Raw genomic sequence first — 17,705 nt, 5'->3', positions numbered from 1 at the left:
GTGGCCTTGTGTAGTAGGTGTCCTATAGGGCCCAGTGGCTCAGCCTCCCCAGTCACCTGAGGTGGACACTCTAGGTGCACCCCTTTGTGGGCTGTGTGCACAATCTTGTTGTAGCTGAGCCTTGAATGCTGTTGGTGCCACTGGGAGGAATTGACCTCCAGGTGAATTGGCTGTGAGGACCAGCTGCGACTACAGTGGAAGAGCTGCTGTGCAGAAGACACCCTTATGGTGCAGGACTTGCTTCACTTTGGTGCTCACTGAGTCTGCCCCTTGAATGTGTCACTTATGGATGTGAAGACTTGTAACCTGATATGGTCTGACACTGATACTGAATACACTGGCTCTTGAGGCTCCAGTGGGGTGCAAATCAGCCACTGCCTGGGGCCACCCAGCAGGAGCTACAAAGAGCTTTTCAGATTCCTCCTCTTTGTATGGGGTTTGGAAGTGCCCAGACGAGGCCCAGCTGTGAAGCAAGGCAGGCTGATGCTGGTGCCAGGTCTTGGGCCTTTTATTGATAGGTTTGGGACTCCCTGACCCAGCTGCAGCTTGTTTGACAGGTTTTTAGCCTGAGAAAGGGCAGGCCATTCATATGCAAAAGCCGCTGCACACAGCTTGGGTAGGGCTGTAAATTGGGTGGGGCAGGGTCTCGGGGAGTCACTAGGGCGGAGCTAAAGAAACGGCTGCCAGACAGCCCTGCAACCGGGGAGGTCTCAGCACGGGTACAATGACCACTGCAAGCACCTCCTGGGGAGGTCCCAGCATGGGAACAATGACCACTTTGAGCACCTCCATCTGGAAGAAAGCTGCCCCCAAGTTCCTGCCCCGATGCCAGACAGTCCAATTCCTCCTCGTATGTGTCTGGGTTCCCCAGAGCCTCGCCCTGGTGCTGGATCTCAGAGGAAGCGGGAGCTTGTAAATTCAGTTTTAGGAGGAACAGCTGGGTCTCCAGCAGCCTCTGTGTCACTGAGCCCCAATACACACTGGTTTTTACAGCCCGGAGTTCTTACTGCCTATAGGGACTTCTTTGCCCAGCTCTGGGACTGGGCATCTGGTTTAGGGCTGGGATCCCCTTGCTCCTCTGCAGAGGTGATCTCCCTCCTGATTAAAAAAGCAGCCCACGTGGGTGCCAATCCCGCCCATTCTGCATCTATGCCCCTCCTACCAGTCTCGGTGTGCTTTCTTCTTTACTTCTCTAGTTGGACTTTCATTCAGCCAGCTTCCAGTGGTTCTGGATCATGGTTGTTCTGTATTTTAGTTGTAATTTTGATGTGGTTGTGGGAGGTAGCGAGTACAGGCATTTGCCTACGCCGCCATCTTGGATTCTCCTGAGAACAATCTTTTTTTTAATATATATTTTTTAATAATTTTTTTCTTTATTGATAAGGTATTACATATGTATCCTTATTGCCCCTTTGCCCCTCCACTCCCTCACTCATGCCCTCACCCCCCTGGTGTCTGTGTCCATTGGTTAGGCTTACATGCATGCATGCAAGTCCTTTAGTTGATCTCTCCCCTTTACCCCCACCCTTCCCTACCATCCCTCTGAGGTTTAATGGTCTGATCAATGCTTCTCTGTCTCTGGATCTGTTTTTGTTCATCATTTTATATTGTTCATTGTATTCCATAAATGAGTGAGATCATGTGATATTTATCTTTCTTTGATTGGCTTATTTCACTTAGCATAATGCTCTCCAGTTCCATCCATGCTGCCGAGAACAATCTTTTGATGGGTAATCATGAAATGAATATTAGTAAGCAACAGAAAACTAAAATTAAAGAAGAGTTTTCAAAGAACTTGCCAATTTATAAGTAAATGAGATGAAATCTCTTAAGTTCCATGTCAGTTTTCGGACACAAAGCATCCTATATAATAAAAGGGTAATATGCAAATTTTCCCCTAGACCAGGAGTTCAACTGGAGTTCAACCAGGCGGCGGGGCCATCCCGCCAACTGCCCAGGGCCCCTCCCCCGTCAGGCCCCACCCCCGATTGCCCCCCCACACCCCTCCCCAGACCTCACCCGTGCACAAATTTATGCACTGGGCTCTAGTAGTTACACATTAGCTATGCTGTGGGAGAATACATCTGAGAAGGACTCTTAAAAAAGGTAATGCTTGAGCCCTGACCAGGTAGCTCAGTAGGTGAGAGCATCAACCAGATATGCCAAGGTTGCAGGTTTGGTTAGGGCACATATGAGAATCAACCAACAAATGTGTGAAAAAGTGGAACGACAAATCGATGTTTCTATCTTTCCCTCTCTCTCAAATCAATAAATAAAATGGGGGAGAGGGAAAGGGCAATGCTTGAGATGAATCTCAGATGAACAGAACATTGCAGGTGGACAAGACTGGTTAAGAAAGGCAAAATAGTGTGAATAAGAACTTGCATGGGTATCAGTGATGCTTGAGTAGCTGTGAAAGATGGATTCTGGGCAGGTGTAAAAGAAAGATTATACAACCTTTAGAAGAGATAAGATAATTCCACAAATTCTAAAACAGTTGATCCCAAGGAGAATTCTAAATTGGATTATTAAAGAACACTTCATGTCTTTTTAGTTCCCAGCATGGGTTAACTCGAAAAGATCAGCACATTCTAAACTTACCTCTCCAGATCCCACAACCTAATTCATTACTGGTAGTAGCAAAGAGTGTCTGTGTGCTTAAAAGAGGGGGATGAAAGGCAAGGAGAAGAGGGGCATTGACTAAGGGGCTGAAGTGAAAATTAGTATAACATTACAATAGGGATTAAAGCAGCCAAGGGAAAGGCATAGCAAAGGGAGATGTTAAGGCTAGATGTTTGAGGAAAGAAAAAATTAAAAATGTGCCAAGTTTAAAAATATTAGAAAAGAAGCTATAGAAATTGAAGGCAGAATACAGTACCAATAATACGGATCCCAAGATAATAATAGCAGGTGCAAACAGTTTGAGATTAAATAGGAGGAATGGGAGAGAAATGGAAGATGATAGAGGAAGTAGGCCCAGAATGGCTGCCATAAATAAACATTGATTCTTAAATTGTGGACCCCAGATGAACATCACATGAGGATTTGTTAGAAATACAGATTCGCAGGGCACTGCCCCAGACCTAGCGAATCGGAAACGCTTAGGTGGGATCCAGTGACCTTTGTTGTAACAAGCCCACCAGCTGATTCTGGCAAATGCTGAAGTTTGATAACTGCTTCCCTAGTATGTCAGCTAGAGTTTGCAGCTTGCTTTAATGGGAACAGGAAGCTCAGTCTAACTCCAAGGGTTAAATTCTATCTTGGTTGTTACATGCTAAAGGTTATTTAAAAAGCCACCCCCAGTTTTTGCAGTGTTTCAATTTCAGGGGTCAGTCATAAACCCTTTTGTTAAGAAGTTCTGCTGCAGAAAAGAATGTAATTTTTCTCTAACCACCAAGAGTTACAATGAGCCTTTTATAGCTCTGAAAATAAAAGACCAAAAAGAGAAAACTTAGTGAACCTGCTGCTGATTCATTTGTACCAAGTGATAAAATTTATGAACCATCATAAATTTCACTGTAGCTATTATATCATGACTTTAGACAATTATTTACAATAATGCTTCACAAAATCTTAATACACTCAAATACAAAGGTTCCTATGGTGTATTTCAGAATAGATAATATTAGGTTCCATAGCACATCCTCTTCTTTTTAGGGACAGAAAGCACACTATAAAACAAAATACAATCTGATTTAGGACACTGATTCCCCTCCTGGTAAATTCAACGAGCAAAAGGTTATTTAATTGATAAAAATAAATTATTTTCTTCTCAAAGGGTTTGTGAGTCAGGGTCCAGTAGACAGAAACCACACCAGTTATTTGAAAAGGAAAAGTTTAATATAAAGAATTATTAAATAGTAGAAGGTGGTCATTTACCAAAACAAGTCCAGAAATGTCAGGTATTAAAAAAAAGCAGCTACTATTTATAGGCTGTGAAAACAGAGACATAAAGAAACTAAATACCAGGAGAAGGCTGCCCTCCTCTCTCCTCCTGCCCCCACCCCCCGCCCCCACCCCTCAGGCTGAGAGTCTGACCTCTTCAAAGAGGAAGCAGCTACCATAGTAACACACAGCAGGTGTGAAGCAGTTTCCCCGGAGTACAGGTTGGCAATAGTTAGTAGAAGGGGCCCACCATAGCTGGAGGTTGTGAGTGGGCTGGAGCTGATCTTTAGAAGTGGCACACCATTGCAAGAACGTGTAGGCAGGCCAGAGCTAGTCAGATGTGGCTTCTGGTAAGGAGATCATGGCCTCAGGGCCATGGCTGGAGTTCATCTGCTAATCTCCTGCTCTGAATAATATCTAATAACTGGAATCTGGAAGAGAAGTGTCTTTCTACTGCTATTACCTGAAGGGTCACACCAGTGCCTCCTACTGGCCAAGTCTAACATTCCTCTAATGGAAGAATAAGACATGTTTTGAGAGTACAGATGTGGTATCACAAAGCTGGACAAAGAATTATGGGTTTGAAGCTGAGAAGACAATAAACTGAAAACAGTGCAGTCCACCCTTTGACTATTCAGCTTCCATATACACTTTTCTACATGAATTTAGACTTCTACTCACAAAACAGCTCAAATTTTCCACCCAACATGAGATGAAGCTATTCTTCATACATGTGAAGAAGTTGTCACCCTCTTCCCAAAATGGGAGCCACACAGTTCTAAGGGTTATTGTAATTCAGCCATAGACCCACTGAATACTCTGTTATCTAAAGGCTAGATTATAAATTTAACCTTCAAAAACTTGTATGTAAAATAATAAATGAGAGAGAGAAGAATATCACTAATATATACAAATAAAAGAATACACAAAGCGAGCAAGTAGAAAATATACAAAGTTACTACAGTCCTTGTTTCTGTAATTGGCCATGAGGCTGTAGTTGATATTTATGACTTTTTTTCTTTTACTACTCTTTCCATATTTTCCTTGTTCTCAGTAAAAACATCAGCCGGTTAGGGCTCTTTACCTTATAGAATGATTCAAAATTAATTCCTGAAGAGTCCGTATTCTTAATAATCTTGTCTTTTATTTAGTTATTTTTGGTTGCTTAGTATTCCATTAATTTTAGAGGATAAAAGTACTAAGTTGTAGCCAGAGATCCCTAGGTTCTAGACATAGTTCTCCTTACCACCATACATAGTAGCAAGCCAATTTCCCCTTGGTAACCAACCAGTAGAGTAACATTTTTTTTCTTCCTGTTGGTTTAGTGACATAACACCTTCAAATAACCAGGTGACAATCTTATTTTCTAATTCAACAGGACCATTATTTTGTCTTCTGATGGAAACATTCTCTCTTGGAACTAAGACCCCCAAATCAGTGGAGCTCAATGCTAGGACATGAAGCAAAATTTCTGCAAATGTGATATGAGGTACAGTATAAGAGAAGCCACACATATTTATACCCCTTCATTCCTATTACCATGTTATGGGGGAGAGAGCACCATACAATGGTCTCTGATTTAAAGTGTATACTGCATTCTGTATGATATCTTCAAGACTTTTTTTTCCTTAAAAACTGGAACCACAGCCCTAGCTGGTTTGGCTCAGTGGATAGAGCGTAGACCTGTGGACTGAAGGGTCTTGGGTTTAATTCCGGTCAGAGGCACATGCCTGGATTTCGGGTTTGATCCCCAGTAGGGAGCCTCCAGGAAGCAGCCAATCAATGATTTTCTCTCATTATTGATGTTTCTATCTCTCTCTCCCTCTCCTTTCCTCTCTGAAATCAATAAAAATATACTGGGTAAAAAAAAACTGGAACCATAATGATTTTCAGTAAGCAATTTACTAATCAATTAAGCCAACTGCTCCTGGGTGTCTGCTTTCATAATTTTTCTAAAAGAAAGGACTTATATATTTGTTTTTGGAGCAGATAATGAAATGGCTTATCCAGTGTGACTTGAACCACAGTGGAACATTTGAGAAATGGATCGTGATACACTTATGGACCATTTAGGGCAGCGGTTGCCAACTGGTGGTCCATGAGGTCTGAAAGGTTGGTGACCAATGGTTTAAGGAAACCTTTGGAGCAGCGGTTGCCAACTGGTGGTCCATGGACCACTGGTGGTCTGTGAGGTCCGAAAGGTTGGCGACTGCTGACTTAGGGGAATATGGGTTGAATGGGTGGCTTGATTAGAAAATGGTTGAACAAAGAGAAAAAAATAACAAACAAAAAAAAGAAAAGAAATATAGAAAGAAAATGGTTGAATACCAATTCTCAAAATATTCACAGGTCAATGTCACTTAGGTGGGACATGACTAGCATATCAAAGCAAAAGAGTATCCTTAGCTCACTAATGTATCCCACTCTGATAAATAGCAGGGAACATAATATAATGTTGAGGGTATACTCTTCAAATCTGTGATAACACAATATTGGAAGGGATATAGAATAAATTGAATGAGTCATGATATTAAAATATTTAGAACTTAAATTTGGAACTTAATTGAATAAGATTAAATTTAACAAGGAATTAATGCAAATACTAATAAGCTTTTATGGAGTTAGACAAGCTGATTTAAAGTTCATATAGAAAAATAAAAGGCCAAGAAAACACTGAAAAGGAAACACTGTGACAGGAAACTAACCCTACCAGAAATTTAAAAAACATAATTTATACAAATATTTTATAATTAAAAAGTGTGGTACTGGCACACCAATAGACAAGTAGGCCAGTGAAATAAAGTAAAATAGCCAGAATTAGATTCAAAATAGCTTTCTCTATCTTTTTGTTAGATCCAAAAATCTGATAGAAATTCTAGTGTTTGAGAAAGTTAACTATTCAAATCACTGGGTTAAAGATGGACTTTTTAATACATGGTGCTGGGAACAATTTGGTAGCCACTTAGAAAAAGATAAAATTAGATTAATATCTCATACACAAAAATAAACTTCTAATGGATTAGGAATCTAAATGCAAATTTAAAAAATCATGAAAATACTAAAAAATAAAATAAAAAGGTGAATTTCTCTTTACACTTGGAACTTAGTGCCTCTGATTTTGAGTCATGAAAGACTTTCTAATCATGCCTCAAAATTAGTCACTAAGAAAATAATAAATTTGATTATATAAAAAATTTAAAAATTTGCATCACAAAAACACATTAGCAAAGGCTAAGTATAATGGATAAATTGGGAGAAATATTGATCACATATAAGGCAGACAAAGGACTAATAATCTTAATATTTAGCAACTCAAAATTGAGAGACAGTAGGTAAGCAATGCTTACTAAGGTATTTATAGCATTAAATATTTATATTAGAAAGGAAGAAAAGTCTCAGATCGATACCATAAGTTTCCAATTTAGGAACTAGGAGAGAGAGAGAGAGAGAGAGAGAGAGAGAGAGAGAGAGAAGAGAGAAGAGAGAAGAGAGAAACCCAAAGCAAAGAGAATGAAGGAACATGGATAGGTTGCCTCCCCTACACACCAAGGACCACACCCACAGCCTGGGAATCGAACCAGCTATATTTTGGTGCACAGGATAACGCTCAAACAACTGAACCACATTGGCCAGGGTTCAATTTATGAGGCCAGCATTACTCTTACACCAAATCCAGACAAAGACATTATAAGAAAAGGAAACTAAGGACTTACACTATCAAAAACATAGACATTAAAATAATTGCCCTGGCCGGTTTGGCTTAGTGGATAGAGCGTCGGCCTGTGGACTCAGGGGTCCCAGGGTTTGATTCCGGTCGGGGGCGTGTGCCTTGGTTGCGGGCACATCCCCAGTGGGGGGCGGGGGGGTCGAAGTTTCTCTCTCATCGATATTTCTAACTCTCTAATCCTCTCCCTTCCTCTCTGTAAAAAAATCAATAAAATATATTAAAAAAAAATCAACAAGCATGCTCTCCCTCCAGGAGAACTCCGAATGAGCCAAAGCAGCCCCATCTAGGCTCTCTCCTGTTATTTCTTCTGTACTAAGTCCTTCCTTGTTTCACTGTCCCCAGCTTTAATAAATGTACTCTCAAAATCAAAAATATAAAAATAAAATAAAATTTTTGACAAAATATTAGCTAATAAAATCCAATAACATGTAAAAAGAATAATATATCACAACCAAGTGGGGTATATGCCAGGAATGCAGGGCTGGTTGGTTCAGTAACAGAAGTTCAATCATGGTAATTCACCATACTAATAGTCTAAAGAAAAAAATCATTGACAAAATTCAACATCTGTTAATGATTTTAAAAATCTCAACAAAAGAATAGACAGGAACTTTCTCAACCTGATAAAAGACATCTACAGAAAGTCTATAGCTAACCTCTAAGTTGAACAGCTTCAATCCAATATAAAAAAAATGTATATTTAATATGTATATATATTTGAGAGACACATACTCAAGGGTAAAATTTAATATATATATATTAAATATACATTTTTCGTAGGCAAGATTTTATAAAGTTGATATAAAGGTTTTCTCTAATAGATAACATGGATCACATATTTGCATACATAATATATAATTTCCTTTCTTTCCATTTTCTCAGGATATTATAACATTATCTTCTGGTGATCCAAATGTTTTTTGGTTAAAAAAAAAAGCCAGAATTCTAAATTGTAGTGTGTTCTATCTTTTTATCTTTTACAAGGCAGAAGTTTATTGTAAAAGTGAAATGGCTTTAATTATAATTATAACAAAGACAAGTAGTCCTGCTGAAAACATCCTCAGGATTTTTTTTCTCACTTATGTTGCATTCAAAGTAATTTTATAATTTCGTTTGTATGCTTAAAGGTAATATAATTATCTTACAACATATAATATACTATAATTCCAAATTCTTACCTGAAACATTGGTAAATGTTCCCCATATAAAAGGGATATCAATCAAAAAGCCCATGTTTATTTTAATCAGAGAGGTCTATATTGTTATTTATTGAAGAGTTTGGGAAATGGAAGCTCAATTTATCTCACAGCCTCATTAATATTTGCTTCTGCCCAGATGGAATGTCAATTAATATAGCTTATAACAACTACTAAATTATAATTAGCATAGTTAATTTCCAAACAAATGACTAGAAAAAGAGCGATTCTATAAGTCTTACTTTAAAATAATTTAAGTACTTACTTTTGTTTCCTTTAAGTATATAAACTTGATAAGGATTAAAATTGATAAGACCAATATAAAGGAGTGTTATGGGCTGAATTGTGTGCCTCCAAAACTCATGTTGAAGTCCTAACCTCTAGTACTTTATTGGAGATAGACCATGCAAATAGGTAGCTGAGGTCATATGGGTGGGCCCTAATCTAATACATTTGGTGTCCCTTATAAGAGGAGATTAGGACATAGACATGCATACAGAAGAAAAACCATGTGAGGATACAGAGAAAAGGCAGACATCTGCAAGCCCAGGAGATAGGTCTCAGAGGAAACTAAACTTGCTGACACCGTGATTTTGGACTTCTAACCTTCAGAAGTGTGAAAAATAAAATTACCTTGTTTAAGTCACCCATTCTGTGTTACTTTGTTACAAGGAGTTTTTAATATATTTTTCAACGTGTGTTGAGAAACGCCTGTTGTATGCTAGACATTGTTTTAAGAAACAGCTGTTTCATTAAAGAAGTTTAGAATATACAGGTTCAAGACAACTATGGTAGATCATATATTCTCTAGTAAGTAGAACAATATATGTACATAAATTGTTTAACAGAGCAGAAAATTGAGCATTCTCTTCATAATGTCTAAAATCTTATAGTGGTGTTTTTTGTGGGGTTTTTTTTTTAACAATAATACATAAAATCCCACAATAACATGTAAAAGCAGTCTAATCAGGAAAAATTATCAATGGAAAACAGTTTTTATGTTCAGCAGCACTACTGCAAGTACAAAAGCAAAAATAGTAAAACATACTACGTTTAACTCAGTGGTTCTCAACCTTCTGGCCCTTTAAATACAGTTCCTCATGTTGTGACCCCCAACCATAAAATTATTTTCGTTGCTACTTCATAACTGTAATTTTGCTACTGTTATGAATCGTAATGTAAATATCTGATATGCAGGATGGTCTTAGGCGACCCCTGTGAAAGGGTCGTTTGACCCCCTAAGGGTCACGACCCACAGGTTGAGAACCGCTGATTTAACTGAATGTCCTAATGATCTCCAAACGGGTACTCATTAGCAACTGACTACCCACTGAAAGAAAATAATTTGAGGCCAGAGGACTGATAACTGGAACTGAGCAGAGAACAGGGTCCACACAACCAAACTGTGTTGCCCTGGATTTTACTGTTCTTACAAAACAGGAGTGTGGCTCTTGTGTTTGTGATTGTTCTGAGGAGTAATTATAGAGTGTTTCTCTCCAGTAAGAAGTTTCAAAACTTACACAACTGCTTTTTCCACTTAAAAAAAACAACCGCATTGTATTATTAGCTAAAAGAAGATATGTTGATAAATGAGAGTTTTGTCTGTTTTCTGTGGTTTGGTACAAACTGTATGAACTGTTCCAACCCACACATCTACATAACCCATCTTTATCACTGAATAATTGAAAGTTAGCCTCACATTTAAGCACTTATTGCATTGTCTTCTCATACATTCTTAATACTGTTATTGCTAATAAGTTTATAATGCACTCCCTTATGATAGAAATAAATAATGAATCAAAGGTGCTGAACTCTGGGAATATGAGCTGTCAGCTTTCTTTTCCTCCCTAAATATTGAGTTCATTACTTTAATTACTTGGGACAGTAGCTGGGGATATCCCATCCTCTGCTGGACAGTCAATAGGCATTTGGGGGAAACTCTTTCTGGAAATGAGTTCATTAATTTTAGTTTAAAGGGACAGAAACAAATTTCCATGTTTATAGTACTTGCTAAGAAATATTCCCAAGACATAGGTATTGCTGAAAACGATATGAAGTGTTCTTAGGTTTTATCTATAACTTTTATGATTAATATTAACCAATGAACTTCATTCATTCAGACTTGCTGAATGCCTACTGTAAGAGTCTATGTCTAAGTTCCCTAGAAGCAGAGCTCTCAGTGGTGATTCTTACTGAGAGGATTAGTAGAGGGAGTGATTGCAGGAGAACAAGAATGAGGGAGGCAGAATAGTACACAGGAAAGAAATTTAGCAAGGCCACCAGCTTTAGTCTAATCCCACAGGAAATTCTGGTCCATCTTGAGGAAAGGGGCCAACTTTTGTGCCCCATGTCAATTATTGAATAGGGGCTGTAAACCTCGGGATGTGGCTGACCCAGTGTCCTGTTCTGCTGAGGGAAGAGAGCAGTTCTAGATGGGACAGCTGTGAGTTGCTAACAACAGATACTCATTACATCTAGGGGATGAACAGACCAGCCTGATGGAGGATGGGCATCAACAGAGTACAGTAGATGACTGTTTTTGATATAGTCATGATTTATTTAATTTTTGAGATAGGAAGTAACTTAGAGATTAGATAGCAAATTACCACTCATTTTCCACCTAAGGAAAACTGAGGCTCAGAAATAGTGTTAGAAGTGCCCAGGTTGGCATGATATGGATTAAAGCACAAATCTGACTTCTAACAATGTTACCTTTTATTATATCCTGTAGGAACCCTAATCAGAGTACGCCAGATGTTCAAGGCCAATTTGCCATATGCAGGTGCAAAAGCAAGAACACAGCAATCTCACTGTATCCACTGCACAGGTGTATCTTTCTATAACCCAAATAGTGATGTCACTATTTGGCAAGAAGCCTCTTCTGTCTAAGTTAGTATAAAGACTAGAGGCCTGGTGCATGAAATTTGTGCACTCGGGGGGCGGGGGGTGTCCCTCAGGCTGGCCTGTGCCCTCTTGCAGTCCGGGATCAGGCATAAACCAGCAGTTGGACATCCCTCTCACAATCCTGGGCCACTGACTCCTGATCATTCACCTGCCTGCCTGCCTGGTTGCCCCTCACTGCCCCCCGTGCCAGCCTGATAACCCCTAACTGCCCCCCACTGCTGGCCAGGTCACCCCCCACTGCCCCCTCCCTGCCGGCCTGGTTGCTCCTAACTGCCCCTCTCCTGCTGGCCTGGTTGCCCCCAATTGCCCCCCCCCCGCCAGCCTAGTTGCCCTTCACTGCCCCCCTGCCAGCCTGGTCACCCCAAACTGCACCTCCTCCCCACCAGCCTGGTCACCCCCAACTGCCCCCCCTGCTGGCCTGGTCACCCCTCACGCCCCCCCTCCCACCCCACTGGCCTGGTCACCCCATGCAGCCTGCTTGTTCAGTCGTTTGGTTGTCCCTCACTAACCCCCCTGCTGGCCTGGTCGTAGGCAGCCATCTTGTGAGGGTGTGAGGGTTAATTTGCATATTACCTCGTTATTATATAGGATGTGTTACTGACCAGCAGGTGGCTGACTCCTGTGTTTGCTGCTATATTAGCAAGGGCTGCTTTGTGCAGCTACTTTGAAGAACTGTTTTTTAGCAATGGCTACTTGGTCTGCAATAAAGACTCTCCTATATGCCTACGACTGCTCGTCTTCTTTGTCTAATACCTGGTGTCCATGGGGGTATAGGCCCTAGCAGAGAAGGCCCTGTGCACCCAACATATCCTAATTCCTAATTGCAGAATTTTTTCTAGGTAACTGAAACCTTCTCTCTAATATTTTTCTTTCAGAGAACTGAAGATCCTGGTATCATTTTAGGACTTAAATGAGTTTTGTAATAGGAAAGAGATAACTGCTCACAAACACATAACTGGACTCTTCCTGCTTTCAGTGATGTAAGAAAAAGAATCCGACATCTAAATTTAGATGAGAATAAAAAAGTAAAAAGGCAGTCCCAAACTGGAGATAAAAATAAGAAAGAAGAGATCAATTTCTGCCTATCGCAAGTGACGACGAGGCAGAAAAACCTTGGGCTGGACTAATGCCTAGAAATGAAAGAGCAGAAACAGATATCTCCTCACCAGAAATTATTTTAACAGCACTAAGTATTTTGACCACATTTTATGAGGAAGAATCTTGAAAGAAACTGAATTAGAATTCTATTTTTGAGTCTTTAGACTCAATATAAACAAAATCAGAATTGTCCTTTTCTCTTAAAACATCCTAGCTTTATAGATGTATTTATGTTGTCTTTAGGCATTCTGTAACTATACCAAATAGGCAAAATGTGAGAGTTGTAAATTCTGTTTAATTTATTTATCTGTTTATATTGTAAGTTATTGACCTGGAGTCTTTGGATGCTGAAGGGCCTATGGATGGAATTCACGGCATGCTTGCATTTGATGGGTAAAATAATATACATATTTTTCTTTAGTAACATTTAAATGAAATTTAGAAAATTCTCTAAGTATAAATGTTAGCAAAAATCTTAGTACTTGTGACCTTGTAACCAGTAGAAATACCAGATACTTTCAAATCACAGTGAGGTTGTGGCAGATATTGTAAAATATCATTTATGTTTATCAATCTCTCAAGAATACTTCAGTATCAGTTCTTAGCCTCTCTTTCTACAGACGCTCTTGCACTAGAGCTAGCCAACTTCAATGCAACTCTGAGCCTTCAAATGGTGGGTCTATATAACCTCATAATAGAAATTTAACTCAAACTGCTTTAGAGAATTTTGGTATTTCTTGAGAGAATCCATCCATTTATTGTTAAGCAAGCTAAGGGAACTTTAGTTAAATTTATGATAATATATTTTGGAGAATATGGGTTACCAACATTTGTAACCAAAAAAACAAAAACTGGAAGTCAACTGGATATCTTACATGATATGCACAAAGCCATCAAAAAAGTTTATCATTCTTATTCATGCTAAGCAACAACAGCCATCACACTGAGTTATAAAAATAAAATTTAACTTTTGCTTGCCTATATTTTAAATCTATTGCTATTACCATAGTTTTAAAAACTCATATATTATTATATTACAAAAATATTTTATAATTATTTCAATATAATTTACTTTCTTTGTAATCCTATGTATTCTATGTATTCAAAACATTATTAATAGGAATCCAGGCTTTATCAGACTGCCAAAGAGGCTCATGACATAAAAGAAGGATAAGAGCCCAGCTGGTGTTGCTCAGTGGTTGAGTGTCAACCGATGAATCAGGAGGTCATGGTTCGATTCTTGGTCGGGGAATATGCCTGGGTTGCGGGCTCCATCCCCAGTGTGGGGCGTGCAGGAGGCAGCCAATCAATGATTCTCTCTCATTATTGATGTTTCTCTCTCTTTCTCTTTCTCTCTCTCTCTCTGAAATCAATAAAAAATAATAAAATAAAATAAAATAAAGAAGGTTAAGAACCCTTGATTTAGACATGTTATTTATATAAATCTTGACATTGTTGCTGGCTTCTGCTTCTGTGTTCTGGCTCAAATAATTTTTATTATATCCTTACTTAATTTTTTCCTATTTTAATACCTTTAATTTTATGAGATTTTACATAACATAAAATTCACCCATTTCAGATATATGATTCAGTGATTCAATTAGTAACTCACCATCATCATAAGTCAGTTTTAGAACATTTTCATCTCCCCCCATCACTCATTCCTATTGACAGTCCTTAGCTCAATTGAAATTGTATTCTACCTCCTTATCATTGATTATAGTGTTTTTAGGTTGTAAGAATTCATCTATAAGGAAAGTCCTATGACTATTCTAACATTTAGCATAACATGACTATTATAACATTGAAAAAAATTTTATTGTTGAAAGTATTACCTATGTCCCCCTTCCTCCCCCATTGACCTCTTCTAACCCACCTCCATCCTAGTATACATTTTAGAAACAAGTTTAATTAAAAGATACTAATTCTAATGGTTCAGGCAGTAGTCATCAATTGATGCTACTAGTGGGTAAATGCTTGAAGACTAATAGAATAGTTACATAATTTCAAAGTATCTTTCCTAAAGGCATTTATTAATTATGAGGTAACATAATAATGCTACAGTGGAGAAACATGACAGACACCACCTTAGCCAAATGATCAAGGTTAATTTCACCCATCCTATATAATAAAGAGCTAATATGCCGTAACAGCTCAGACACACAACACTGGGGAGAGAGGAATGGGTACCAGCCAGGCACAAATGAGCTTGCGAGAGAGGAATGGGGACCAGCCAGGCTGTGGCCCAGGAGGACAATCCACCTGCACCACAGTCCCAGGTGCCAGCGGCTCCACCTGCGGCCCAGGAGAGGGACAAGCTGCCTGCCCCATGGTCCCAGGCACCAGCACCTGCGGCTGCAGCCCAGGCAAAGCCGCCCGCCCACAGTCCCCTGCAGCCATGGCCGGCCCGGGGGGGAAGCTGACCTGGGTCCTGGGTGCCTGTGGCTGGCCAGAGGGAGGGAAGCCTGTGTCCCAGGTGCCTGTGACCGTCCAGAGGAGGGAATCCTGGGACCCGGGTGTGGGGCAAGGCAGAGGCTGTTAGGGGCTATCAGGCCATCAGGGGAGCAGTTAAGGCTGATCAGGCAGGTAGGCACAGGTGGTTAGGGGTGATCAGGCAGGCAGGCAGGTGAGCGGTTAGGAGCCAATGGTCCAAGATTGCAAGAGGCAGTCGGACATCCCCGAGGGGTCCTGGATTGGAGAGGATGCAGGCCGGGCTGAGCGGTCCCACCCCCTCTCCCCAGCACGAATTTCATGCACCAGGTCTCTAGTAATGAGATAAATCAACAGCATATGCACTGAAAAGTAAATGGCATCATTTCTGTTATATTCCTGCCAAAAGTACATAATTTGAATCTAATCATAATATCAGACAAACCTTCATTTGAGGGATTGTTCCATACTCTTCAAAAATATCAGCCTCATGAAATGCAAAGGAAGTCTCAGGACTTCCATATATTGAAGGAAAGTAAAGAGATACAAGAACTGAATGCAAAGCATGATCCTAAATTTCTTTTGTTAAAATTGATATCATTGGAACAATTGGTGGAATTTGAATAAGGGCTGTAAATAACAGTGTTGTATCAGTATTAGTTTCTTAATTTTGAAAATTTTACTGTGGTTATATAAGAAAATAGCCTTGGTTTTAGGAAATGTACATTGTAGAGTATAGCAGAAAAGAAGTATCATATCTGAAACTTATTCTCAAGTGGTTCAGAAATTGTGTGTGTGTGTGTGTGTGCATACGCACATGTGTATAGAGACTGAAGAAGATTGTGAGGACAATAAAAGTTAACAATTGGGAAATTTGGGTGGAAGTTATTCTGGAGTTAAATCTTTGTATTATTTTTGAAACTTTTCTGTAAGTATGACATTATGTTAAAAAAAAAAGCTAAGTGAAAGACAGTTCTAAGTGTACTCACCATTGTGTGCAAATACTGAACGTTTTGATACCTCCATTTACACTTCACTACTAGGTATTTTTAGCTACCGGCAAATTTTCTCCATGGATTTTTTGCTGTGCCCATTTACTTCTTCCATTTGAGTATTTGTGCTGTCATTTTTTGTTTATTATTTCCCTAAAACAGATGATTCTGAACTTCAAACATGGCCATTTTCATTTTCTGCCAATCACCACCACCAACAACAATAAAAAATGTCAAAAAAGACCAATCATTGTGATAAACTAAAATAAGGTTTGGAAATATGAAGCAGAATGAGTCATACATCTGGAGAGTCAGCAGCTTTGTTTGGCCGCTGATTTAATTGGTGACTTTGGAATAACACAAGTCATTGGTTTGTGCCCTATTCTTCTTAAAATCTTTTTTATTACAGAGTGTTGAAAAGATTAACTCATGATTGTGCATCACTTTGAATCTCCATGATTTAGGTATTAAGGGACTTACCACAAAAAATATCCCTATAAATAACATACCTATGAAAATCCACTTCTTGGTATTTTAGTAGTTTTAGAACTGTAAAATCTTCATAATGCTCACAGTATTACCAGCGTTAGCTTGCAGTGTGTGCTTTTTCCCTGTGGACATTATATTAATACTAGGGGCCCAGTGCACGAAATTCGTGCACTGGGTGTGTGTGTGGGGGGGGGGGGAGTGTCCCTCAGCCCAGCCTGCCCTCTCTCACATACTGGGAGCCCTCAGGCATTGACCCCCATCACCCTCCAATCACAGGATTAGCCCCTTGCAGGGGACCCTCATTTCCCCCCATCACTGGTTCTGCCCCCAGCCCAGGTTTGATGCCTCTGGCCCAGGCATCAGGCCTGGGCAGGGGACCCCCAGACCCCTCCGATTGCTGGCTCTGCCCCTTGGCCAGGCCTGATGCCTCGGCCAGAGGCGTAGACCCCCATCACCCTCTGATCGCCTGATCGGCCCCTTGCCCAGGCCTGACATCTCTGCCAGAGGTGTCAGGCTTGGACAGGGGACCCCCATCTCCCCCCGATTACTGGCTCTGGCCCCCGCCCAGACCTGAGGCCTCTGGCCCAGGAATCATGCCTGGGCAGGGGACCCCCATCTCCCTCTGATCGCTTGCTCCACCCCCCGCCCAAGCCTGATGCCTCTGACCCAAGCTTCAGGCCTGGCCAAGGGGACCATCATATCCTCCCAATCCCCGGCTCAGCCCCCTGCCCAGGCCTGATGTCTCGGCCAGAGGAGTTGACCCTCATCACTCTCCGATCACCAATCATCGGATCGGCCCCTTGACCAGGCCTGAGGCCTCTGGCAGAGGTGTCAGGCCTGGGCAGGGGACCCCCAGCTCCCCGCGGTTGTAGGCTCCGCCCCTGCCCAGGCCTAACACCTCTGGCTGAGGCGTCCGGCTCGGGCAGCGGGGACCCGCAGCTGCAGCGGCCCCGCAATCGTGGGCTCCACTTTAGGCCCAGGCAA

The 17,705-nt window shown here is 40.6% G+C and overlaps 1 protein-coding gene across 1 annotated transcript in view; it reads left to right on the top strand.

Annotated features, from left to right (window-relative positions):
* The window catches only part of RBM26 (RNA binding motif protein 26), a 132,130-nt gene that overhangs the window by 6,387 nt on the left and 108,038 nt on the right, over positions 1 to 17,705 (top strand). The window contains exon 3 of the mRNA XM_059684928.1: positions 5,264 to 5,374. Within this exon, the coding sequence (XP_059540911.1) occupies positions 5,343 to 5,374 (32 nt within the window). The 5' untranslated portion in view covers positions 5,264 to 5,342. The remainder of the gene's footprint in view (positions 1 to 5,263; positions 5,375 to 17,705) is intronic.

The sequence above is a fragment of the Myotis daubentonii genome, chromosome 2, assembly GCF_963259705.1.
Source record: "Myotis daubentonii chromosome 2, mMyoDau2.1, whole genome shotgun sequence".
In the NCBI taxonomy this organism is placed as follows: Eukaryota; Metazoa; Chordata; class Mammalia; order Chiroptera; family Vespertilionidae; genus Myotis; species Myotis daubentonii.
The sequence above is the reverse complement of the archived record's forward strand: the minus strand, read 5'-3'. Positions and strand labels throughout refer to the sequence as shown.